At 48.0% G+C, this 27190-nt stretch overlaps 1 protein-coding gene across 1 annotated transcript; it reads left to right on the forward strand.

The window, feature by feature from the left end:
- Positions 1–4637: 4637 nt before the first annotated feature.
- Positions 4638–25068, forward strand: LOC141370591 (uncharacterized). Its single transcript, XM_073880658.1, has 6 exons — positions 4638–4825; positions 6490–6722; positions 20065–20205; positions 20412–20533; positions 23124–23223; positions 24896–25068. The coding sequence occupies exons 1-6, from the start codon at positions 4638–4640 to the stop codon at positions 24997–24999; spliced, it is 888 nt and encodes a 295-aa protein (XP_073736759.1). The 3' UTR covers positions 25000–25068.
- The last annotated feature ends 2122 nt before the right edge of the window (positions 25069–27190 follow it).

The raw sequence follows: 27190 nt of genomic DNA on the forward strand, positions 1-27190 counted from the left end.
ATTGACACAAAGCAGATGTTCAATAAATCTTCCTTTCCTGTCTCTCTTCTCCTAACTATATTAGCTCCTAAGCAAAACCTTTTTGAAGTAGTTTCTTACTCTGCCTTTCCACTGTGGAAACCTCAATGCTAATAATCACTGCTCATTTCCTCTCTCAAAGTCCTTTGGGGCGTACCTCCATAGGTACATAGGCTTTACCTCCAAGGATTGCAATAAGGCCAAACATGAAGTCTTCAATAAAATATAACTTTAATGAGAGACTTCAACTTCATTTTTTTAGTATAATTGACAATGTTATACTCAGGTGTACGACCTAGTGAGTCAGGTGTACAACATAGTGATTCAACAAGTTTATACCTTATATTGTGTTCACCACAAGGGTAACTCCCATTACAACACCACTGTAGTATCATTGACTATATTCCCTATGCCCGACCAGAAGCCTGCATCTCCCACTCCCCTTCACCCATTTTTGCCCATCCCCCACACCCCTTCCTTCTCTCAACCACCAATTTGTTCTCTGCATTTATAGGTCTGGTTCTGCTTTGTTTGTTTGGTTTGTTTTTTAGATTCCACATATGAGTGAAATCATATGGTATTTGTTTTTCTCAATCTGACTTCACTTAGCATAATATGCTGTAGGTCCAACTATGTTGTTGCAAATGGCATGATCATCCTTTTTTTTTTTTTTTTTTTTTTTTTTTTTTTTACGAGTGCATGTGTGAGCAGGGGGCAGGGCAGAGGGAGAGGGAAAGAGACTCTTAAGCAGACTCCCCACTGAGCACGGAGTTCAACATGACCCTGAGATCATGACCTGAGCTGAAATCAAGAGTTGGACACTTAACCAATTGAACCACCCAGGCGCCCCAAGATACCTCCTTTTTTTAGGCCACATAATATCTCACTGTATGTATATATACCACATCTTCCTTATCCATTTGTATATTGATGGACACTTAGGTTGTTTCATATCTTTGCCATTGTAAATAATGCTGCAATAAACATAGGGGTGCATGTATCTTTTCAAATGAGTGTTTTCATTTTCTTTGGGGTGCATGTATCTTTTCAAATGAGTGTTTTCATTTTCTTTGGGTAAATACCCAGTAGTGGAAACCTAAGGAAACCAAGTGTTTACACGTTTTATTGAAGTATCAAATATATTCAAAGATATGCATTAGTGTATTGACTCCTTAGTATAGAGCTTGATGAATTTTTACAAACCAAAAACACCCATTTCACTAGCTTCCAGACCAAGAAACAGAATATTACCAGCACCCCACAAACTTCCTTCATGTTCCTTCCCAATCATTACTCCCCCACAAGGAAAACCACGATGCTGACTTCTAATTACATAGATTTTTGCCTTTTCTGAACATTGTATAAAGGGAGTTATACAATATGTATTCTTTTGCATCTCCTTTTGTGCCACATAATGTTGATGAGATTTATCCATATTGCTTGTAGTGGTAGATTGCTCATTATCATTGGTGTATAGCATTCCATTTGGGGAATATACGCTAATTGATGTACCCATTGTAGTGATGATGGGGATTTGGGTTGTTGTCAACCTGGGACTATTACAAATAGGGCTGCTATCAGCATTCTATTTTAGTCTATATGTATATTTGCTGAAAGATATAATCTGGGGGAAACTGACCTCTCTCCAGCATTAAGTATTCCACAATATGAATATGGTATATCCCTTCCTTTATTTAGGTGTTTTTAAATTTTCTCTCAATGTTTTGTAGTTTTCTTTGTTGAAGTCTGGCACATTTTTCATTAGATTTATTCCTAGGTGTATTACATTTTTGATGCTATCATAAATGGTATTGGGACTGGGTGGGATTTTAAGGAGTTGGAAAATTTAAATAGTCTGAGCTTTCCTGCCTCTCTAGATAAGAATCATAAGATTTTTCTTTTATTAAAATTGTGGAAGGAAAATTATTTAAATATTCCAAACTGTTAAAGCTGACAAAAGGCAAAACAAATAGGGCCAGAGGCTGTAATTAGCCAATTAGGATGTCAGTGACATTCCAGTGTTCACTTCCAACAGTATCTAATATGCCCTAAGAACCCCTTTCCAGAAAAAGTATCCAAAAGAAACAACTTGAAATTCTATAGTTTATGTAAAAGAAATGAACTCTTTTGATCATTGGTCAGAGGTTAGTTCTTTTTCTGATTTCAAAATTTGAAAAGGGAGATGAAATCCAACATTTATATACTCTATTACATAGTGTCAAGTGCATTTACATAATTATCTCTTTTAATTCTCATGACAAACCCATATGCCGTTAGCATTTACTCGATTTTACAGTTGAGGAATCTGAAACGTGGAGAGATGAAAGCCCTAAATCACACTCCATTGGTGATGGAAATGCAAATCCAGCCCTGACAGATGCCAAATGTAATTCCCCCCCTTCTTAAAAGAAACCTTAATTAGTAACTTTCCAACAATTAAAGACCTGTTCATTATACTTCTCTATATTTTTCAAAATTTCGATAAACAAAGATTTTTCTAAATTTTTTTCACTTAATACCACTTCGTGATCACGTCCTCATGACTTTCCCTATTCAACACCGTTCTAACATCTGCATATTAGCTCATCAGTTAATCTGCCATAATTTTTTAACCAAAAACCTGTCATGTTGGATACTTCGACTATTTTTCACATAACAGATAATTCTACAGTGAACCATACATCTGTATCGTTACAACTTTGCACATACTTGTGATTACTCCTTTATGATAAATCCCTTCTTGACCTACTCTCCTGGGTTAGAACCTGTTCAGCCTCTTTAATACCCATGGCCAAATCTCCACGCCCCCTCCCCACCCCGCACACTTCTCCCCATGCCCCTGAGACTGGTCACAGTTCCCACTCCCGTAGCTGGGGAGAATGGCCACCTGCTGAGTGTCTGTCTGTACTGGGTATTGCCACGTAGGAAAAATATTTGCCACTTGGATAGGCTTACAAATCCTATTTTAATTTACATTTCTTTAAACAATACTGGTTTTGAGCATCTAATTACTGATCATGTGTATTTCTCCTTTTGGACATCAGTGTTCCTCCTGGAATGGTCTCTGGATTACCAGCATTAGAATGCCGAAGTGTATCCTAAATAGGCAGATTCCTGAGTCCCAACCCAGACTATTAATCAGATGCTGGGGTGGGGCCTGAGAGGGGAATCTTATTTTGTTTGTGCTCTGTTGGCAATTCACATGCTATTAGATTTGGATAACCATTGCCCCCCTCCATCTCACCTCTGTCCCTTCCATACTTAGTAGCAGCAAACGAATGGCCAAAGATTTGGTTCTTTGATGAGTCAAAATCAGCCGGTTATCCTCACATGAAGCTCTTGTTCAGCCATATAATCTCAAAATGTGCTTTCAGGTACATTCATGGCTGCAGATAGACCTGTGAGGATGTGATAGTTCAAATCTGTCCTTGTGAGTAAGTTTAGAACACATTTTTGGTGGCAGAGTCAAGTCAGTGACTGAGGATTTAGCATCTGGGCCCAGCAGGATACTGACGAGATAGCAAAAGAACGGATTTTAAAAGCAGAAGCTAAAATTTTTCTTTTGACGTGTTCAAAACCTTCTGTAGAAGCCATGAAACTAAGGATACCACTATAGAACGAAGCAAAATAGCGTGCCGTCCAGTGCTGGCTTTTGAGGGTCAGATGAAAAGTACAGCACGTTGGGCTCCTCAGCCCCTCCTGTGTCTCATCCACCCCCCCCCCAAGGACCCATGAAATAGAAACAAGAGGACTGGTTTTCCTGAGGACAGCACGTATACGTTTACAGGCATTTGGTTCCTATTTTTAATGCCTTACAGGGAGTTTGAGGGTCATAAAATCTACAGTGGTATTGTTTGGGAACCAGCTTTTTTTTATTATGCCTTTGCAATGCAAACAAACAAAACTGCATTCCGTTTGCAGTTTTGAAATGGTCTATAGTCCAAGGAGCACCTACGGTTGTTGACTACCAGGCCAGTAGGACCCAGACTATAAGCCAGAGCTAGTAGGATGGGCAGAAGACAACATGCCCTGTTGACGTGCGGGAAACAAACATCCGCTTCCTGGGAAGGAAGAGGAAACCGTTTTATTGTTGCCGACCATCCTGTGCTGATCCCCCTTTGCCTGCAATGTGCTGTGTGCTTTTTGTGCCCTATCTCCTGTATCCGCATGACCTTGACCCCAGGTAGCTCTGTATCCGTCAGGAATAGGTCTGGTTGGCACCCAAGCCAGCCTGGCTAGAGCAAACGAAGGGTTGCTTTTCTCGTCTACAGTGAGTGCAGAGAACACGCCTGGGACAGAGTTGGTGCTCCATGGATGTTGGTGGGTGAAATAAACGAACGAATGAAGGAGGCAACAGCAGGACTTGAACTCAGGTCTCGTGACGCCCAAACCTCTGCTGCCGCTCCATCATGCTGCCGCTCCTAGGGCTTGGGACCAGCAGAGCTGCCTTTCCTGGCCAGAAACTGTGTGCAGGCTTGGCCCTGGAATAATAACTGAAAGTGTTTCCTCTGCTTCCATGAATCTTGCATTCATAGACGCACGCAAAAATTCAGAATTGAAGCACACACAAACACACACACACTGGCCTCCACACAGTGATCGCAAGTCGGGGCTGGAGCATGATTGCCTCAGCCTCGGCCGAGCTCTGCCCTCTAGGGAGGCACACAGTGCCCCCTCCACCCCGCGCTGGCCCCTGGTGTGAACCCCGCCGCTTTCCCAGCCCAGCAGAGCTGCCCTCGGCACTCTCTGCTGAAAACAAGGCACAGAAACCAGGTTCCTCCTGGCGGTGCGGAGCGCAGCACGCCCGGTAAGGCCCCACTCTGTCAAACAAACAATGTCTAAAACCCGAATTCATACTGAGATGGACCCAATTCTCTGACAGGCGTGTTAAATGTGATTAAAGCCGCGGAGCATTCCCCGCATGCCCATCTGCTGCATCGAGGAGCCCACAGCTGTTCTGATTTCCGACGTACAGTTTCTTGTCAGTTGTTTCAAATAGATCTCTTCTTGCACGTCATCGGGGCCCTCCCTCGTCGGGTGGCCTTGGCCAGCGTCTCTACACAGTCCCTGAGATCCACATGCCTTTGGCCGTGGGTCTGTAGAGGCATGTGTGAGCTCTGGATGGTGCAAAAATGTGTGATCACAGGGAAAGCTTAGCGCTTTCGCGGCTGGAATGAATCTCTTGGATACAAAGCCATGGTGATGCCACCACCCACGGGCGGGTGCTGCGGGGTGAGAGGGAAGAATGGGGACAGATAAGTTGGGGGGCTACAGAGAGCCACTCTTGAGATGCCCACCAGCTGCCATAGAAAGAGCTACCATGGAAAACATTCTGAAAGCTCTAGAAGACCAGTGAGCATGCTATTAGGGGATTCTGGGGGAAAGAGCGGAGGCAGAGATCAAGACAGGCTTTGCTGGGCAAGGGACAGAGTCCACAGAGGCCACTGGAGACGTTGAGGCCAGAGGACGTGTCTAAGAACTAGGCCAGCCAACACTGCACCATTCGGCATCGTCGTAAGAACTTTTTTAAAAGCCTCCCCCAATGTGGCTATGGTCCTACACCAGAATACATAGCCTGGCAAGCATAGCAAAGGCTGGACTTTTGCCCTACTTTCCCCTTGGCCAGGATTCCTTGTGCAGTGAGCAACATGCGCAACCATACGCACAAGCTCTGGCCAGGGGAAGAGTTCAAAGGTGGCAGCCTAAGGAAGTCACTATCAGAAGCAGCAGGGAGACAAGATGAGTGAAAAATGCCGCCCTCAAGTCATCAAGTAGGAACAACACTAGCATATGAATGTGGAAAATACAGGCGAGTAGAAGAGAAAAACCAGAAGAGAAATAAGAAAAGAATGTCAGGTGGATTCAAAGTTGAAGCCTCTTTCTAGCTCCTGGTACTTTGCTGGCAATCTTTGGTGTTCCTTGACTTCTAAATGCAGTGTCCATCTCTGCCTTGTTTGGAGCATGGCATTCTCCCTGTGTCCCTCTGTCTTCACGTGGTCATCTTCTTATAAAGACATCAGTCATCCTGGAAGAAGTTATTTCAAAAGGACAGATTGTTGCTTCACAGCGCCCTACGAAGTGAAGCATTCTACCTTGCTGCCCCCGGCTGACCAGCCTGAATGGATGTTCTGCATTCTGGGGAAAAACCTAGAGCTCTTCCTTGTCTCTGAAATCGATTCAAACCTTCCCCTCAAAGCCCGTTTTGGGGGGCCTGAGACACCAATACTATCTTAAGATATATGTTGAAAAACAAGTCCGTGTGAAGAGGAAAACCTGAGTATAGTCCCTGGAGTTCTATTTATAGACATCAGAAATCACTTACTGATTTTCTTAAAAAAGTGTGTATTAATTGAAAGAGAATCTGGTCACTACACAAGAGCTGCAGTTTAATCCAATAAATGTTTGCTGGACAGGTATTCGGTTTCAGACCTAAAGGATGCAGGTAAATAAGACCCCATCCCTGACATCAAGGAGTGTGTGTCGGCGACGGGAGCGCATGTGCCCCCTGGGACAGTGGCAGGTCTGGGACAGACCCAGGCCCTTCAAGTGGCTGGCGCCTCCCTGGCACATGTCCGTCTGCAGCATGGAGAGCCACGGAGCCAAGCAAGAGCAGTGCTGGGCCCAGCCCAGGCAGCTGCCTGAGGTACCGTACTGGATCCAACAGCTCCGGCCCTGGTCTCTGACAGCTCTCAGACACAACACAGGTAGTTCCCTGGGTGTTTCCTTGGGGAGGCTGAGCACCGTCCAAACAACGGACAACAGACTTCAAGGGCCCTCCCAACCAAGCCTTTTTAGGTCACAGACGGTGCTGTGTTTATACTCCCAGGGATGGAACATCCTTTGCTCACAGCTCCCCCATCTCCCTCCCTTTGGCAAATGTCTTGCATTCTGAGCAATCCGCACAGATGTGTTGTGAATCCCTGTCAGTTCAAGTACACAATATTCCTCGACCTGAGCCCCCATCTGCTTGCCCTGCATACCTCCCTGTTCCAAGGGCCAGTGGAGGCCAAGTCCCCAGAGCAACAGCAGCCCCCCCAACACCTTGGAACATTCAGCGATGGCAGGTGAGACTGCTGCAACGCTAGGTGAGTGATACCCATGACGCCTGGTTTGCGCTGGGCAGCGTCCTAGGGGCCTCGACATCCCCACCGCCCTGGGAGCGAACAACTGTCAGGTCCATTGTCAGGATGAGGGAAGAGGCTCCACGGGGTTGGTTTGCCCAAATATTCCAGTGAATGAGGGCGCAGAGATTCAAAATCAGATGTGTTCTTTCTAATGTGGACTGTTCTACCTCTAATCGTTAGGTTTTAGCAGTGTGTGGACTAGACACTATGCTAAGTGCTTTGTAGGTACTGGGTCATGTGATCCTTCCAAAGAGCACCGAGCAAGATGTGATTGGGATCTTCATCTTAAAGATGAAGGGAGGCACAGAGGTTAGCCAGACACGAGAAGATGAGCAGAGAGCGAGCTATCCCTTGAATTCCACGTTTCCTTTGCCCTTTGCCTGGCTGGAGGCCAGTCGGCCATTTGGGGCAAACCCAGGCCCATAGGATTTCACGTCTTTCTCGAGAGGATGTGCGGTCATGGAGTATCTGAGATATAGTTTGGGGGTTGGGGTGTACATAAACTGCCCTCAGAACGTTGCCCCCTAAGGAAGGAAGAGAAAGAAAAGTTTGGGGCAGGGGGCTCTTGAACTAAAGACACAAGAATGGCTACATGGGAAACTTGGAAGTTTCTGAAGACCCATAGAATGTGCTGGGCAGGCGCATCAAAGGGACAATAAAAAATAGCCCATCCTTGTGGGTACCCCTTGGTCCCAGATCACAAAGAACCTTCACGGACATGAACACATATTTTATTTGGAGAAGATTCAAAGGTTTTATGTGTAAGGCAACATAACCTCTGAGAAAGTAGCTAGGGAACAGGGAAGGATGGGGTTCTGGAGCAGGTGGGCACGTATGGAGGGTGGTCCCACGAGGGCGCCATCAGAGCCAGGAAGTAGGCCGATGGATCTGGAATGAATCAAATGAAAGCCAGAAGTAGCCACATGCCTCACACTCACTGGAACGGGATTACCCCCATGGGGGGTGTCCAGTATCGGACGCAGGCATGTCTCCACTTTAGTTTGTCAACTTGGCCGTCACTGGCCGGGATGGGGAAGCTCCTGACAAGCTCACTGAAACGATGATCCCTGAAGACCCAAAATGGTCCACAGGGGAAGGAAAGACCACTCCCTCCCTACTTCTCACCCCACGACTAGAACCAAATTCAGCTGTAACTCCCCTTCACTGAGCACCTAGATGATGCTGAATATTATTTTAATTTTGAAGACAAGACACGTGCTCAGGTTGGGAGTTGTTCTGTGCCCCAGGGGGTGGAGCCAGCATCCAAACCTGGACCTCTGGCCCCAAGTACATTTCTCTTCTCACCACACTGTGCTGCCTTCCAGCAAAATCCGCTAACTCTGGGCCTCCACAGTAAACTAAACCCTGTGTTCAGTAACTCCGGTCACTTTGAATTTAGGGAAAAGCCTGTCCTTTGGACCGGGATCTGCTCTATAAATTCATCTTTGTTCCTTCTCCTTTCTGAGAGTGCAGTATTCTGAATTAGAGATAGGTGACAGACAGACAGACTGGTGGACTTTACACGGAGCTGTGGAGCTTAGCTCCTCCACCACACTTCGTGACCTTGGAAAGCAGCCACTTAATTAGCTTCTCTGTAAAATGGCCTTGTCCGAGCCTCTCCTCCCGGGACCATTGTGCGAACCCCGTCTCTGAGCGCGCCCACTACCCTCACAGACTCTCACTAATTCTCCTCGGCATTAAAACTACCCTAGAATTGTATCCAAGCTCCACAAACATTGTCTGAAACATTCAGAACGTCTGTTTTTGACATCAAGTTGGCCCAGAGGTTTGACAGCCTGGTACCCGGAGAGTCCCACCCAAGAACATTCCCTTCAAAACCGGTTCCTGTTACAGCAACAGTCCTGACTTTAAAGACACTCCCTCACCTTATAAAAATGCCCCAGCCAGCTCAAGCCATTCGGCTTCAAATATTTAATTAATACCTTCACAGGGGTCTGGTCCTTATTAAAGACTCTCGGGGACCATGTCTTAGGGGCAACGCTTTGTTCTAAGCAGCTCTATGTGTTACAGAGAAAGTGTTGGAATGTGCTTTCCATTAAAAGCAGGGAAGCTGGCCTGCCCGCTGCTTGCAAACCTCTTTGTCATCACAGCGACACATTAAGGCATAATCCAAGTACAACATACAAACACAAACAGTGTAAATCCACCCACTTAGTAAAAAGAGTCCCGGTAAAACCACAAGAAAGGTCTGGTAATTAGCTGAGGGGATTAAAAACTGGATGAGCGCTTCCTTTACCTCCTCTCTCCCCTGAAGAGGTCCTAAGCAAAGCAAACAAGAGCCAAAACACAAAGCACTCATTCGGCTCAGTCTTCCTCCAGCATCTTCTGGGCTTCTCAGCCTGGGGCAGGGAAGGGGGCCCCAGTGCACAGTGGCGCCTCCCCAGCAGACCAGCCCACAGGTCGCCCACTTTGTCTCAGGTGCTGAAGAACCACAAACGCTGGCTAGCCTTTTTTTTTTTTTTTTTTCCTGCTTACAAAAACTGGGCAGGCCCAATTTTGACATCTTGGGAACATCCAGGAAAAGATGAAAAAGACAGTGAAGATTTAATCCTAACCCCAGCCCCTGGAGTTGACGGATGCATTTTGCTTCTTGTGAGTGTGTGGTTTCCCAAAAGCGTTACCACCAATTTAAACTTTATTTCCCGCCTCTTTTCTCTTCGTACGACACCCTGAGCGTTTCCCTCTGTCATTTATTTTTAATTATCAAGGAAGATGCCGGGGAGGGCTAGACCAACATGAATATAACCAATGATTTCCTATACGGCCAACACGGAGGTCCTCCGAGTTCTTCAGGGCTGTAAACAATGTGATGAGAGCATCTTCATACCTCAGTCTTTGGGTTGTAGCTCTTTCACATCGACTCCCAGAAAGCGAATGACTGAATCCGTCTATGGGGATTGTCAAAGTATTGACATAGGTTTAGCAAAATCTCTCCCAAAAGGCCATACTGCTCTGTTCCCTTACCAGCATGGGAGAATATCTACCTCGCCACCCCCCTTTTCTTTTCCACTTTGACTAAGTTCGATACGGCTACATGATTTTCTTTCCTTCTTTCTTTCTTTTTTTTTTAAGATTCCATCCATTAATTTGACAGAGAGAGAGAGAGAGTGAGCACAAGTAGGGGGAGTGGCGGGCAGAGGGAGAGGGCCCCGGGATCATGACCTGAGCCCAAGGCAGATGCTTCAAGACTGAGCCACCCAGGTGCCCCGCTACGTGATTTTTTAAAGCAGAAAACCTGCTTTGAACCATCATGAGGCTGATGCCCCTTTTCATGCATTCCAGATGCCCGCTAAAGAGAGGTGTCTCCCCCCCCCGCCCCGCGCCAACCTGAGGGATTTGGAAGGGAACTCTGAAGGTCTCTTACAAAATCTAACATGGTTGAGAGCAGGGATTTCCACTCTGGCCCCTGTGCTGCAGCCAAGATCTTGGAAGAGTGTTTATTTTTCTTTACTTTTCCCTTTTGATAATCAAATTTAATGCATTCATTGAAAATCCCACAAGTCTGTTCCCTTTCCCAGGAGCAGAATGAAGTAATGGAGTTCCCACATTCTGACAGCGTGGTTTGGAGTCCACTAAAAATGATAGCCCCCAGCCCACAGAGCCTGGGTGAGTTCGAGTAAGTGGAGGTTTGCTACAACAATCCAGCAAAGGGAGGTTTGCACCAAAGCCCTGGAGATCTTCCAGCACTTAGCTGCCCAGTGATTCCCTCCTACAAGGGTTGAAGCCTTTCCTCTACCTGCCTGCAGCCCTATCTTGATAGGTAATTGAGCTCTGCTATCAGAAGAATCCATTTTCTCATGGTTAGAGATCCAGCCAATGCTTTTCCCAAGTAGGGGGAGCCTTGGGGTGTGATCTCAAGGGCTCCTGGCCTTTGCCTCCCGCCTGAAGCTAATGCGAAAAAGGGGAGGTAGGCTCTCAGCTCAGTGTGTGTGGGTGTGGGTGTGGGTGTGCTGAGCTCCTTCTGCTCTGGGAGTTCAGATAGCGCAAGACTTGGGAAGACCTTCAGCCTCATCATCCTTAACTGACAGTGGCCACACAAGACGGCCAGCCCGAGGTCCCCTGAGAACCTCCGCTGCACTTCATGACCTGGCTGTTAAAGATCATTCCAGGTATGAATTTGTCGGTCTCAGGTTTTCTGTGGGATGACTCTGAAATACCCAATTGGAGAAGCTAGCTGAAGTTTCCACTCTGAAGGCCTGGCTTGGATATCTTGCTGCCTCATAAGGCAGTGCCTCAAGCTGGGTCTCTGGGCTTGAGTGACAGGCAGATTAACTATTTCACTGCTGGACGCCAGCTCCCTCCCCAGCCCTCTAACCCCCAGCCCACAGTCCTAGGGGTGCATTCTGCAAAGGCTTAGGAAGCATGCAGGAAAACTGACCATCCATCCTGAGGGCTTTTTTTTTTTTTTCTGAAGAGAAAAGATCTTTAGAAAGAGTCCACAGTACTAAACACATATAAAATTTGTTTTTTTTTTAAATAAGGAGGTATAGAGCAGAACTTTTTTTTTAAAAAAAGATTCTCACCAGCCAAATAATCCTCATTGATATTTTATATCAAATACATGTATAAGTTTAGGAGGTTGAGATCATTCAGAAAGGTAGGAAATTGAAAGCGGGCAAATAATGTAAAACCTACCTTACCCGTCAGAATAAACGCCGGGGTTGCTATATATTCTTACAGATAAATTGTTCTAATCATGTACATTTTGAATTGTACTAGGTTTTCGGGAACGCAATCCTTACATAAAATGAGAGCACACCACACTATTTGCATCCTCCTACATTAGAGAGGAGGAAACCAAATTAAAGGGCAGAAAAAACTTTCTAGAGTCTCAGAGATAAAGCAGCGGAGCACGGATGTGGGCCCAGGTGTGATCCTAGAGTCACCACACCAACCGTGCCTACTGATTCTAGCATCTCCTCCCCCGCCCCGGGTCACTGTGGGAAGTGGCCAGCATCCTCGTTGCCTGGTGCAGGGCCCACCGCCCCACAGCCAGCCTTACGGGCACACTGTGCCCCTGCTCACATCCCTTCAATGACCCTCCCCTTCCTACGCTCTCCCAGCAGAGCTGATTAGCTATGGAAAACATTGGGTAGAGATTGGCTTTTTAAAGAAAGTGGGACCTAACAAGCACAGTGGCATCATATTAATAGTTACGAGAGTTGCAGTAGGTGACTACCTAGCTCTGCTAAGGGCTCTATGATGAGAGCGGCTAATGTCTTAGCAAGTTTTGGGCCAAGAGGTGGCAATCACAGCTATCACTTTGGGCCTTAACCCCTTTGGAAATGGGACAGGAAGAGGGATTCACCTGAATAAGTAAATCAAAGTAAAACCGTTGTCAATTATGCCCATATCTACGGCTGTGTGTTACGTGCATCAGCATAGAACACCTCTATGAGGTCGAAACTATCATCCCCATATATAGATGAGGACAGGGAGACTCGGGGTTGTTGAACAAATTTTCCAAGACCACCCAATGGTGAGTGCAAGCTAGAACTGGTTTGCTGGGGCGGCTGGAACGTAAACCCCACAGACTGGGGGGCTTAAGCAGTATGTATTTCTGCCAGCCCTGGAGCCTAGAAATCTGAGATCAAGGGAAGGGCAGGCCTCCTTTCTTCTGAGGCCTCTCTCCGTGGCCTCTAGATGGCCATCATCTCTCTGTCTTCACATGGTCACCCCTCGGTGTGCCCGCACCTTCTCTCCTTATCAACTCACCAGTCCCATTTGACCAGGGCCCACCCGAATGACCCCATCTCCAAATACAACCCTGTGCTGAGGTACTGGGGGCAAGGACTTCAACCCGGCAAAGAGGGGGCACAATTCGGCCCAGAACAAGTGGCTGAGCCAGGACTCTGCTTCAAGTCCGTGATGCTGGAAGCTGGTCTTGTTTCCATAGCCCTGTGTTGCCTTGGAATTGCAGAAAGATTCCTTCACTTCTTTGGCCCATTTCAATGTGATTTAAGGAGCCACAGAATAGACAATGTCTATTTATAATTCTTACAGCTCTTTTAACCATAACAAACACAAAAACTCAAGGCCCAAAGTACAACAATCGATTTGTCCCTACTGCTGGCTTATGCAAGATGATGGAGCCTTTATATCATTATGTTGTTTATTTCTCCCCACAATGTTCCAAGGATAAAGGACTGAAGACCTCTGTTGCCCAGTGGCTTGGACTGAGCTGCACGTTCTTGGCTGGGATCAAGGCTCCTCTCCATGTCCTGCCTGAGGACCCTCTGGTGGGGTGACCAGGCCACAGCCAGCCCCGCGGAAAGTCCACAGAGTAGGCAGGACGGGGATGGCTTTGTCCAGGGCCTTTGTCTTCTCCAGTGAATAATCTAGCCATGCCACTTTGCGATCCTTTATGCTGCTTGCCAAGACGGACTCACTTCACAATTTCTACCACATCTGCATTCAACCTATGATGTTATTTACTTTTAAAAAAAAAAGTCGTTCTTGTTTTATTTAAATGTATCTTTTAAGAGAAGGCTTCTATAACTGTCTTAAATGGAACACCTGTAAGTTTTGCCGCAGAAGGTAACCACAGAAAAAGCACAAGGAAAAATAGCACTAAAGTCTAGCTAGATACAGTTGCTTACTACCCCTCTCTCTGCTAAAATAAATAAATATTGAGAAATACTACCAGTGATGTGAGACTTTCTTCTAAGTTAATTGGAGGGTCAAAACACACTTGAAGGTGGGAAGAACTTTCTCAATGTTCTCTGGGTCTTTGTCCCATCCCAAACTCATGCCACTCACATGCAGGAAATGCTGCTTTCTACCTCTCAAAGCACTCTTAACAACCACCCTCTGTATAAGCAGGGCAGACATTTTACACTTGTTTTCAATGGAGAGAAAATTCCAGCAAATGGTAGGCACTCTTAGATACTCCTAAGCCCCAGGCAAGCCGCCTCTTTGGAGTTCAGAGTTGGACAACAGTGTTTGCGGTCCAGGAACAAGGTCCAGGTCGGGGAGGAGGGAGGGCAGGAAGGCTTATGGCTAGAGAGATGGCTTTCTATAGTGGGCTCAGCCCCTTCGTTGTTCTTGAGCCAAGGACTACACAGCGGGAAACCAAAGGTAGGTTCAGACACACATGCTAGACCCAGGTTTCCAGGACTCTGCCTCTGACAGGGCTGCAGAAGGTGCTAGAATAACATCCGCTTCTCCCAGGGAAGGAGGGACCGCTTGCTGTTCTCTTTGCTCAGCTGTGGCAAATGATTTGACCGCAGGCTTTACCAGCTTCTTCCTTTCCTGTTTTTGTTTTACAAATAGCTGAGCGAATTCTCAAATCAGAGGACACTTTGAACCCTGGCTCTTAAAGGGGGGTCACCAACCCCACCCGGGAGCTTGTCAGAAGTGCAGTATGTCCCCGCACTCCACCCTCCACACCCGCGTCCCACCTCACAGATGGATGGAATCAGAAGCTTCAGGTGAACAAAGTCTCAAAGTAATTCGAACACACATTACTTTTTGAGAAGCATGACTTTAAAAGACTGCAGTCAGGACATCACCCTGGACTTCAGGCTACAGATCCTTCAGGTGTGTGGTTCTCATGCTCAGAGCGAGGAGCCACCACTCTGAATGTTGCTCCTGTTAGGGGCACAGGTTCTAACCCAGGGTCTCCTACTTACCAGCTGGGGGATCATAAGCAAGTCACCCAGTCTCTCTGGGCCTCTGTGGCTCGCTTGTAAAACCAAGAGAACAAAATCTACTTCCTAGAGTTATCAGAAGTAATCCATAAGAATGCCCGCAGAGCACTTCACCAGGTACCTGGTATGTGGTAAGTTCCAAGTCAAGGTGTGTATTCAGTAAATACGCATTGAGTACTTTCAGTGTCCAGGCTGTGCTCCAGGCTCTAGGGGTATAGCACTGAGCAGGACAGACAGGGTCCCGCTCTCATGGGGCTTACATTCAAGGGGTGAGGCAGAAAGAAAGAAAAAAAAAATCCAACTTTCAGTAGTAAGAAGGATCCTGAAGAAAATGAATCCCATGAGAGAGTTGTAGGAGTGGGAGTCAGCACCATTTGCAGGGGGGGCCCAGCATGGTGGACCTGAGGAAATGCCATTCAAGCCGAGACCCCAGATTGAGGAAGGAGGCAGTCACCAATAGGTCTAGAGGCTCACTAGGCAGAGGGGCAAAAGCCATGACCTGGGACCAGCTCGGTACAGGAAAGGAAGACAAAGGAAGGTCACATTGGCTGGAGTGTAGGTGTTATAAGATGAGGCTGCAGAGATGGGTTGCTTCATTTCTTGATAGAAATCGCTCTCTCTCGGAGACTTCGTCCTTCAGCTCTGTAACCATCCATTGGCTCTTTTCAGAAAGCCTTTCCTGTTCACCCACAGGACAGATGGCAGATGGGCTGACTTGGAGACCAAGAGTGCTCCTTGTCCGAGTTCCCAGCTTCATGGGGGTTTACCTGAGTTCCTACAGGAAAAAGAGGCACTTCGGGCCCAACACCAAGTGCTTTGGAGAGGGAAGGGAGACTCTTCCAAGTAGAGAGCCCCTTCCTGGAGGGAGTTGATGTCTCCAGGGTGGGGTATATTTCCTAATGACGTCCCAGAGAAGCTGACTGCGCCAAATGCTATGGAAGGCGTGCCCAGAGCAGCCAGCAAGATCAGATTCAGAGTTTTCACCAAATGTGGGGTGTTCGCTGGTAGCTCCAAGCTTGCCTCCACTGTGTCAGCCTGCATTCGAGAAGTTTTAGACGGGGGGGGGGGGGGGGGGAGACAAGTAGCTTGCTTCAGAGGCTTAGACTTCACCTGTGACGTCACACCACGTTCTGTAACCAAAATCACACTTTACAAAGAACTGATGCATGCTCCTCACTTGATCCTAACAACCCTGGGAGGCAGGGTAAGTCTCTCATCCCTATTTTGTAAATGCTCAGAAAGATTACAGCCTGGAGGGATAGAAGCAGGACTAGAAAGCCGATTTTCTGGCCCCTGGCCGGTGACATTTTCAATGGACCAGCCATTGCTCACAGTGCATACCCGTTGCCCCCAGAAGGTTCCCTTTCTTCCCACCTTCCCAGCCTCCCGTGTACCCCTTCTTGCCATTGCTAACTTTGGCTTACTTTCTCCTTGCTCTCTTCATTTTGTCCAAAGCATAATCTAGGATCATCTCCCTAATTTAAGGACAGCTACTTAGCACCTTCATTCCCCTTTGCCATGTAACCTAACGTATTCTCGACTTCTGGGTATTAGGAAGCGGACATCTCTTTTCTGGATTATTCAGTCTCCCACATGCAGTCTTTCCCTGAGCAGCCATTTCTTAGCAACAACTTCACCCTATGGAAGATTTTAGACCACACTTGCTAAGTCACCACTATCATCAGCACCCGCATGCCTCCAAACACTCAGCCAGGTGTTTCTAGTTTGGGATGATTTAATCTTTAATAATCTTTATATTCTTAGCACCCCTGGGTAGGCACAAATCCTTAATAATACTTAATTTTTTTAACTCTATTTGCTCAATTCTTAAAAAAAGGGGGGGGTGCCTGGGTAACTCAGTTGGTTAAGCATCTGACTCTCAGTTTCAGCTCAGGTCGTGATCTCGGGGTCGTGAGATCAAGCCCCGTATTGGGCTCTGTGCTGGGCATGGAGTCTGCTTAGGATTCTCTCTCTCCCCTCTGCCTCTCCTGCTTGCGCGCACGCTCTCTCTCTCTCTCTCCAAAAAACAAACAAAAACAAAACAAAACTCCTCCATTGGAAGGAAGAACTCCACACCCAACCCCCTGAAATGTTGATTTGGAGAAAGTTAAGTCCCACTTTGCATGGAGACTAACCCTGAAAGGTTCAGTTCCAAAGGAGAAGGGCTCTGCAACCATCTCTGCTGGAGAAGGGGGAGCCGTTTCAGGGTCTTAATTAGAACGTGCGTTCCTCTGACAATCCACCTAGAGTTCGCAGCTATGCAGTCTCTGCAGAGTGTGTCAGCATCTCCCCTCCTCCCAAGTGGGGCCGTTTGTTTTGAAGAACGCCTTAGAAGCTGCACAAATGCATTCAACTGGTTGCTTTGCTAATTACATCACACGTACCACAGTTACCACGGCGGGCTGAATCTAATTATGGTAAATGCGTCTACACTGAGATTTCCAGTACACCCCGAGAGAGGTTTTGAAGATTTCAGGCTTTGGGGGGAAAAAGGCGGAATGGAGTCTGGCCACCCTGTTCCGTCGTCTGGGGTAATATAAACACAAGGCAGGGCTCTGGGTAGGATTCTTGAAACAAACTCTCGAAGGGGCCAGAAGGAATGGAGTACACTGTCCACATTGGATGGCTCCCTTTAGAGAATTCTGTGCTGAGAACGCAAAAAGCCCAGCTCTTTGGATGCCAAGGGAAAATTCAAGACTCTCACCTGCCTCTTCCATTTCATAAGCTTTAAGTGAGCATCAGCTTTTATCAAGAGCTCGGCATGATGGTTTGGGAAAAAAACTAAGGCAGATGAGGCCAGCTGAGGGCAGGCCAGTCTTTGCAGGATCCCGAGCAGCCTCATGATTTGGTGCTACTTGAATTGAATATTCTTTGTTTGATATTTATTTAGTGGATATGGGGGGGGAAGGATTTAATACTCTTTGTATACAGAAGTAAATTTGCTTATTTTACCTCCAATTGGCTGCAATATAATGTTCAAGAAATTTTGCCATTTACAAGAGTTTTTGTTTTCTTCCCCATTTTAAATTGTGATTTGTTTTCAAATCAGACAATTTTAAGCAGAAGGACATACTGGCGAGTTTTGAATTCAGGCAATAATATAATTCCCTCACTGCCAATAAATAGCACCCTACCAACAGCATGTGATTTCAGAATGATGGCTGACTGCCTATCACCTTCAGGCCACACTGTCCCCTGGGTGGTCTCAGAAGAGTGCGATATTCTTGTTACTATATATTTTTCATATGCAATTTATAATTTGAAAAAAAAATTTGCCAGTGTTATTGAAATCCAATTTCTTAGGTTTATTCTAGTTTTATTCCTCAGGTTGCTATAAGTAGGATCTTTTCTTCTCTATTTTACAACTGATCACTGTTCCCATAGTTTGGGCTATTTCTTTGGTACTGATTTAAGTCTAAATTTTGTTTATAGCTGCCTTTTTGAATTTTCTTATTCATTTTTGTATTTTTTTCCTATTAGTTTCTTATTTTTCCCCCTTAAATATATGATCATATCATCTACACATACTCCGACCCTTCTGGCAAGTTTGGAACTCGTTAGCCCCTTGTCTTCTCTGGTTGTTCTGGCCTGTGTCTCTAGACACACCTCTTGAAAGGTGCTAGTGAATTTGGAAGTCCTTGGTTGGTTGCTAATTTTAATGGGAATGTTTTTCGTGTCTTTCCATTAACCATGACTGCAGCTTTTAGAAGAGGATATATATTTTTGGTTTCATGGAACTTTCTCAATACGGCCTGCCTTCACGCCTTTGTACATATTTCCCCTCCTTTACTTGGGAAAACTGTACTTAACCCTCATGGCCCCTTTCAAATTCAATCTTTAGCATGAAGTCTTCCTTATGACTCAGGCTATTAGTCTTCTGCTCTTCTGCTGTCCCACAATACCCAGCTCATCTTTCATTATATGTAGTACAGAATACGTTGTTTCGTAACCGTCTGTGTCTTTCCTTAGGCTGTGAGCCCCCTTAGATCAGGTGTCTTGTTCAGAGCTTACTAAGGCGTGGACCAGCCAAGCTACTTCTGGGAGCACTGATCTAATAAAGGACCTATCCATTGACTGAGTCTCAGTGTATAATCTCTCTTGGCCCCATGACTAAGTACTCTCTATAGGGAGTGGTCCCCAATTGATATCTCTTGCCCTGACCTGTCCATTGAGCAAGTTCATTCAACTGCCAACTTGATTTATGGCAATTCAAGCCACACCACCACATGTATCATGTCTAAAACAGAATTCTTGATTCCCTGTGCCACCAAATCTGTTGCTGATGACCCTCCCACACCACCTATCCCTGTCGTAGCCAGTGGTACTAGAGTTACCTGGACTCCTTTCTCTCTCGCCTCTTACACCAAACCATCAACCAGGCCGGTAGGAACCACTACCAAGACAGAGTGTGACAGTTTTAGAATAATGTGAAAAGGAATTTGCCATTTTTACAGATACACAAAGCATAAATGCCTGTGTTTTGTTTTGTATGTAAGAGACCAATACCAGTGGTTGCCTTTAGGGAGGGAAATGGGATGGCTGGGATACAGAAATGGGAGGGAGACTAGCTTTCCACCCTTCCGGTTCTGAGTTTTGAACCATGTGCCTGCCTTACCTCTTAAAAACCAGTTAAGGATCAGAAGGATGAAGACAGTAGTCGTTTTACTCTGTGATTTGAGACTAGAGTGTGCTGCGGGGGAGGAGAGGGATGGTTCGCAGAGATGAAACCGATCTTGCGGAATTATGAACATCAGAGAGAATATTCTTAACACTTAGCAGAGTGCCTGGCCCGTTTTAAGTGTCCAGTAAATGTGAGCTATTATTACCCACAGATTACATAACAGGATCACACATCATTTAGTGAGGTGGGAGTTTTGATTTTGCAGGTTTAACTAGGGTAGAGTGAATTCTCTGGTTACTCTTTTCGCGTTGCACATCCAGATGGCGGGGTCTGGTGAGGGCCAGCTGGGAGTCCCGAGGGTCCCGACTGTGGGGGCGAGCCGGAGCTTGGCCTGGAGCCGTAGTTCCCGGCCCAGCCTCGGCCCCGAGGGCATCCGGCCCAGAGCACACACCTTTCCACCGGGGCAAGCGGAGCCTGTAGGAAACCCCTGCCCGGCTTGCACCTTGCCGGGACTTAAAGGAGCGTGTGCTCCCGCCCCCTTGGGCACAGCCGATTGGATAAAGCCTGAACACCTGACCCAAGCTGAGCCAATCAGATTTTCTTCTTTGTGACCGTGCCTCTCGAACCAAAGGCGAATCCGCTCATTGTCTCTCTCTGGCTGGTGGTGTGTCGAGTTGGGGTGGGAGCTGTGGGCTAGAGCAGCAGCAGAACCCAGTGCTCTGTAAGACGGAGGGCGCCCAGTTGTCGGTTCCAGTCCCTTCTAGAGGCACAGGTGCATGAGTGCTTTTGTGACTTGTCACGTGTCTCTGGGTTCTTCAGATTTATGTGTCTCGCTCCCCCCCCCCAACCTTTTTCTTGAGGCCAAGTTAACCTGGTTTCTGTTTTTTTCTGTTGTTGGGGGAGGGGATGTAACCAAACCATGAAAACCCATACAGACATTGACAGTGATAAACCCCAACCTCCCTTTGATGGTTACAGAGTCACACGGGCCAAGCCCAACCCGCGGCTGTGCCCTTGGAGACCAGCTGGGACACCTCCCCCGGAAGGCGAGCCCTGTGCAGGGAAAGGCAGTCTGTCTGGGGTACTTTGGGCTGCTGAAGGTGGGTGTGGAGAGCTAGACCTAAGGGGCTTCCCCAGGGTATCGGCCCTGGCTGGGGTGTTGGTCTCCTAGAGGAGCGCTAACCAAGTACCAAGAACTGGGGGTCTGGGGCGGGGGGATTAAAGCAACACAGGTTTACTGGGTCACAGTTCTGGAGGCTAGAAGTCTGAAATCCCTGTCAGCAGAGCCACGTCCTTCTTGAGACCTGTCAGCTTCTGGGGGTGCCTGTCCATCCTAGGCATTCTGTGACGTAGAGCTGCTTTACTTGCCTCTGCCACCACAAGGCGAGCTCTGTGTGTCTGTCTTTCGCCTGACATTCTCCTACGCTTGGGTCTGTGGCCCAATTTCCTTTTTATAACAACACCAGTCAGTGGATTAGGGCCCCCCCTTATTGACCTTCGTTCTACCTGTAAAGATCCTACTTCCAAATAAGGTCACATGCATAGGTGGGGGGAGGTTAGAACTTCAACATATCTTTTGGGGAGCACAGCTGAGCCCACAGCAGCTGTCCACGGAAGAGCAGTGCTGCTACTCACTGCGTGGGTTACTGTCTAGGCAGGAAAACCCAAACCACTAGGTGTTTAAAGCAGAGGGGATGGAGCACCTGGGGGGCTCGGTCGTTAAGCATCTGCCTTCAGCTCAGGGCATGGTCCCAGGGTCCTGGGATCGAGCCCCACATCGGGCTCCCTGCTCAGCGGGAAGCCTGCTTCTCCCTCTCCCCCTCTCCCTGCTTGTGCGCTCGCGCTCTCTCTCTCTCTCTCTCTCTCTCTTTGTCAAATAAATCTTAAAACACACACACACACACACACAAAGAGGAGATAGAAGATGCTGAGAAGACAAACAAGAAACCGTGACTGCCCTAGAGATTAGCAAAAGCAGAGAGCTCCTACCACGTCTAAGGCAAAGGCAGGGAGTGAGGGTCTGTGTTAGGGGCGCCTGGGTGCTGGGTCCCTCCCTAAGTGGAAGCTAGGACATGGCAGCCCTGTCCTGAGGGAGCTGGCGCCAGAGAGAAGAGAGAAAGGGAAGAAACAGCTGGCCGTCCTCCTCCTGCCGCCTCTGATCTCCCACCCAGGCCCCCGCCGGCTGGGGAGCCAGCAGACGCCGGAGCCCACCGGGATGGCCCTTGCCGCACAGAGCGAGTGAGCGAGCAGGAAGGGAAGGAGTGGAGCAGAGGGCGAGCAGAGCCTGCCCTGCTAACCAGAGCCTCCCAAGAGCCTGTGAGAACTGGAGCCTAAGCAGCTGGCTCCAGGTCGCCAGCTCTGAGCCCCATCACCTCTTGGGTTTGCGCACGGGCTTGTTGCCGGGGCCCCAGTTGCTTTTCTTCCACTGTTCCCGGCTCTGCACGGATTCGCTCTCCTCTGTACTGCCCCCGCATAGACAGCCCTCTCAGTAAGGCAACCAGTGGAGGGGGAGACCTTTGGGGAGGAAAAGGGCAGACGGCCACCCATTGGGTCACCATCACCATCTCCACGCTGTCCTCCTGCACTTCGGGCTTTTTCTCTGGTCTGAGACCAGGCCTGCTCCACTCGCTCTCATTCTGGACCAGACCTGAAAACATCTGAACCACGCTTCCCCTAACACCTTCTTTTAGCCTTGACTTCTCAACCCTATCATGACTCCTCAAGGAGGCCCTCTTTCCCTCAAAGCAGCCTGGTGTGTCCCCTTGGCTGGGATCGTTCCTCTTGCAGAATCTTCATGCATTTTCAAATTCGGGGCCTGGTGGTGAAGCCTAATGAGCCGTGTTCATGTACGGGTGGTGTTCTTCTGTTTTTCCATGTCTTTATTTCCACCGGGTTCCGGGCTTTATACTCCTTTGCTTGGGGATTTTTCCAGAGGGGAAGTAGAAGCTGAATGAAGGGCCTGCTCTTCATGTAAAACACTAACCTTTATGCGGGAAATGAAGGGGGACAGCCATGCCTCCCGTGACAGGAAGAGCAAGAGAAGCAGCTCTTGGAGAATGGCAGAGTGGATGATGGTTGGCAGTGGCTGAGCTTAGCAAAACCAGACATAAATGTAGCCAAGTGTGGTACAATGGTTCCCTCGAGCCCATTTTCTAAGAATTTGGCCTTTTTAACCATCTTAAGCCCTATATTGGCCTGGCTTCTGCCAAGAATAAGACCAAAAGATGTTAGGGGTGAGTCTGAAACACATCATGGACTGGACGATAACCCCTCCCCTACCACCCATGGGTGGCCGGGGCCCTTAGCCTTAGGTGCTGCCCCGCATGGGGAGGGGTGGTCTGTCTGTGTCTGAGACTGAAGGCGGCCGTGTGGCCGTGCCCGGGGAGCTGTGACTAGACCTCAGAGTGATGGCTGAGTGGTGTACCTGGGAAGCCAGCACCCACTCATGGCCTTCCCTGCTCTGCCTGCCGTCCTGAGCCCCCTTGTCCATCGAAGGCCCGAGAGCCCATAGGGATGCCTGCAGTAGCTCCCAGGCTCTTGGGACCAGAGGCCCTGAGTTCTCAGAATCCTCCTAAAAGCCCTGGGCTTTCAGGGCAAACCTACGAGCTGGAATTTCCTGCTGCTCTGGCAGGATGAGAGCTTAGTCCGCTTTGAGTTCAAGAAAATAAACAGAAATGTGTTTTTGCACAGGAATTGTGGACTGAGGTTCATGGCCCCTCGGTTGCATGTCTGACTTCCCCAGGTCCCTGGCAGCCAAGGCTGTCTGCCTCCCCTCACAGCCCAACACCTAGTAAGTGCTCCATCAATATTTGCTGGAACTAGTCAAATCTTGGGAGGGCCCCTCTCTTCTTCCTGCAGCCACGGCCTGCGGGCATCAGCCCCAGGAGGCATCAGTCCCGTCTGTCCTCTAAACCCCGCTGACACACAGGAGGGGACGACTTGGGCGGTTTCTGTCCAGGCAGGCATCCCCTCCGTGGTGAGGAACGCCTCTGAAGTTGCCTCGCATCCCAGGGCTCCCTGGCCCATCCTTTGAATTTTCAAGTGCCCCAAGCTATTATGAGTGCATTCTATGTTTATATTCCAAGCCGCTTGAATCTATGCCTTGCAAAAAAAAATGCAAGTTGGAAAGTTAATTCATTCCTTTATGTCAAGGTAACTGCAATCTCACCCTAATCCTCTCTTGTCAAAGACATTGCTACCATGCAGGGAGTTATCTTTTACAAGAGACACTTCAAGGTGATTTAATAACAGTACTTGCAGTGAGTCACATTTTCCCTGTAGTCACCCACTCTTTGGCCTGGGAGAATAGGTTTCAAGTACAGAAGAAAGAAGGCATTTGGCTAGGCTCCGTAGCCCACTTACACACTCTCAGCCAAAGGCACACCTTCAAGAAAAGAGAAAACTCTAATGAGCACCTGTGGTAACTAAGGTACCAAAGGCATCTTTCAGAGCGATGTTATTTTTGTTGGTTTGCTTTAGGGCAACCTGTATTCATCCCGTCTGTGAAGCTTCTTAGGACCCTTAGGAATTTGACAGCTGTGGATAAAGAGGCAATTTCCTATTGACATCAATTAATGATACCACAAATACTTACCGAGCCCCTACCACTGACTCTGAGCCCAGCGCTGATATTAGGCTTTGCCAGTGGCCCTCACCCAGCTGAGCATTTCCTGGAGTAGCTCATACTGCTGCGCATGCTCACTGTCTCTGTCCCTTCCCCTCCCCCCGGACCCTCCCCCCCGCACTCTTTCTCTGAGTTGGAAAACTAGAAATTTATGTCACAGATACTCCTTTTATTTTTTTGAATCTTATCTGCGCAATAAAAGGAATCGGAGTGGGTTTTTCTGATCTAACCAAACCTCACTGCACAGTGGGAGAACGTTTGCTCATGCTTCACACTTTCTCATTCTTGTCACACACTAGATCAGCCCAAGAGGCAAAGGGCACTGGCTGGATGGTGGCTAAGCTTCAGGAGATTTGGGTAGGAAAGGCCAGCAGGTGGCCCAGTCTTGAAGACTGTTCCGCTCCAGAGGGGTGAAGTCTTCTCCCACCGCCACACCTCGAGACTCGCCATAAATGTTAGCCTCACCCTGAGAGGAAATCAGGCTAGAGAGCAATCTCAGTGGGTACTGTCTTTGAAAAGCTTACCATAATGTCTCCCTGAAAAAAAAAAAATACATAAAGTACATTTTTAAACCAACACTAGCCAATTAAGACGAGAGGACAACTTTGCCAAGTACCAATTATTCCCTCTTCCAGGTGGAATTTTCTAGGCATGCCAGCCCTGGTATGTCTTGCCACAGGCAGATTCCCTACCCCGACCCATAAAAACCCATGCTGGCTACTCCTCATGGATTTCTTAGTGTGTTTCTTTCAACTGGATTTCTAAAACAAGGAACAATGTAATTGGCGTGTAATGACAGGTTAACAGGATTGTCTTAACAGATCCTGTGTATTTTCAGTTCAGACTTTCACCAGCCAAGATGTTCTCTGTACAGAAGAAAACCGACCCGTCAGAGCCATGAGAAGACACGCCGACCCGCGGGAGAGTTGTGACCCAGACTGAAAGAGTCAAGTTTGCATCTTGATTAGAAGAAGAAGAAGAAGAAAAAAAAAAAAACTCCTGCTGTTCTTATCCATGTGTGATGTCATATTCTGAATACGGTCATTTCAGGTATAAAATTACTTGGAGTTTGGCCACCTTGAACCCTCTGTGAAATGAGATGGGAGAGAAGAGAATTGAAATCGTTGGAGGCTTGAGCCGTCGGGGCTAAACTTTCAAAAGTTAGAAAAACAAAAAGCAAGAGCGGCTGCCTCGTGCTGACAATCAGTCTCCCCCGTCCCCCCCCCCACCCCCACCATTGGCTTGCCTTGGCTGGACCGAATCCTCTGTCATAACAGAGAATCTAAACTACCAGCAAAGCACCCTTATGCCCGGGAGCCATTCCAGGGAAAACAGAGCAGAACATTTGAGCCTGGGATACTTACCCAAGTCCCCTGTGGCTCTGAGGCTCGGGGGCTCTCTGCATGAGGTCCTTGCAATCACCAGCCACAGTCCTGGGGCGGGGCGGGGGGGGGGGCAATCTCCACTCTTGCCTTCCAGGAGTGGGGGTCCCTCCCTCCCTGTGACCTTTGTATGAGCTAATGATCCCACCTGAAGTGCACAAACACGCCTCCTGGGGTCTCCAACCAGAGACAAAAGCTTAAGCTGAAGGAACCTTGTGGGTTTTGTTAAGGCCCGATTGGACGTCTAGGAGTGGCGCCCAGGCGTGGGTGCGGCCAGGGCTGAGAACCACTGGTTTAGCTTAAAACAGTTGCCTTGGCCTCCCCAAATAGATGAGTGACCAAGGCACCCCATCTTCCAGATGAATGATGCAAATAAGTGCTCAGACAAGGTGCTTTTGGTGTCCCTCGGGGGTGGTGGCAAGACAGCTGGAGAATGATGGTCCCGGGGTGGGGCCAGAGACCGCCAGGTGCTAGACACAGCATCTCAAAGCAGATGCCGGTGCCGCAAATGCACACGAATGGGGGAGCCAAAGCCAGATCTTTGCCATCAGATAGAAGTGTAGGACCCAAAAAGGAAGCCCAGAGAAGGAAAAAGGAGGACCCAGAGCTGGGCTTTCAGAAGGCAGGGGCAGCAGTGGTTTATATACCAGAAGGAAGCTGGATTCCACGCTGCACGTCCCGTGGGAACACCACCGTGACAGACCTTCATCCCTGGGCGTCCCTGCCCTCAGCTCCTTGGCTGGTTACAGTCTTCAGTAGCTTTAGTTTGGTCCTGTGTAGGAGAGGCAACTTGGTGGCGGTGGGGGGTGGGTCGCAGCCTTGAGTTCAGATCAACAAACATTGGTATCTGTTGACTGGACATCAGTTCCTGGGATTTCAAAGCACTGGGCATTGAGGCAATACAGGGATAATGGAAGAGAAATCTAAATCGCTCTGGGAAATCCAGACCTAGTTGGGGTTCTCCAGAGAAACAGGACCAATAGGATATAGATCGACATCTAAGAGGAGATTTATTATGAGCTTTGGGTAATGTGACTATGGAGGCTGAGCTCTGTCACAATATGCAGTCTATAAGCTAGAGAACCAGGAAAGCTGGTGGGTATAACTCAGCCTGAGTCCAAGGTGTGAGACCCAGGAGCTCCAGTGTCCAATATCTGAAGGCAGGAGAAGTTGGAAATGAAACTTTGGCCTTGTTCTGACTTTCTGTTCTCTTTGGGTGCTCACAGAGTTGGATGATGCCCACCCACACTGGTCTAAGGGAGGATAGCATCTTAATCAGCAGACGGGGTAAAGCTAATTTCTTCTGGAAACACCCTCACTGACAGTTCTCTGGGTTCCCTCAGCCCGGGTCAGGCTGACACATAAGATTAAGCCACCATAGTCACTGTGCTTCCATACCTCAGAGAGGCATCTTGGGTAACCAGAGCTTTGGGCTTTGAAGCTTTTGCTCCTGCTTGTGCTCCTCATTTGTGACCTTTCCCCTGGAGCTGGTTCTGTCACATGTTGAAGACAGACCTGGCTTAGGTTTGCTCGTGCATGAGAAAGGATATTTGGCTTCCACTGGATGAATATTTGGGCTTCCACTCCAAATTTTCTTCCCACTCCTTTCACGTGTCTTTCTGAGAGAACAACTTTGGATTTTCAAAACAGAAACAAAAGCTTCACTCCTTTGCACCACAGAGGTGGGATCACATCCTGTGCTCTTGAGCTTTCCATTTGGACTCTTGACCCCAGCAACCTGGAGGCTTCAG

This window comes from Callorhinus ursinus, unplaced genomic scaffold, assembly GCF_003265705.2.
Source record: "Callorhinus ursinus isolate GAN/ISIS: 27379988/994484 unplaced genomic scaffold, GSC_fseal_2.0 scaffold39, whole genome shotgun sequence".
Lineage (NCBI taxonomy): Eukaryota > Metazoa > Chordata > Mammalia > Carnivora > Otariidae > Callorhinus > Callorhinus ursinus.

Coding starts and splice junctions, on each gene's coding strand:
- LOC141370591 (XM_073880658.1), top strand. CDS start 4,638: ATGATTGCCTCAGCCTCGGCCGAGCTCTGCCCTCTAGGGAGGCACACA. Junction 20,206..20,411: donor AGTCCCTTCTAGAGGCACAG/GTGCATGAGTGC, acceptor TGATGGTTACAG/AGTCACACGGGCCAAGCCCA. Junction 20,534..23,123: donor GGTACTTTGGGCTGCTGAAG/GTGGGTGTGGAG, acceptor GTTTTTGCACAG/GAATTGTGGACTGAGGTTCA.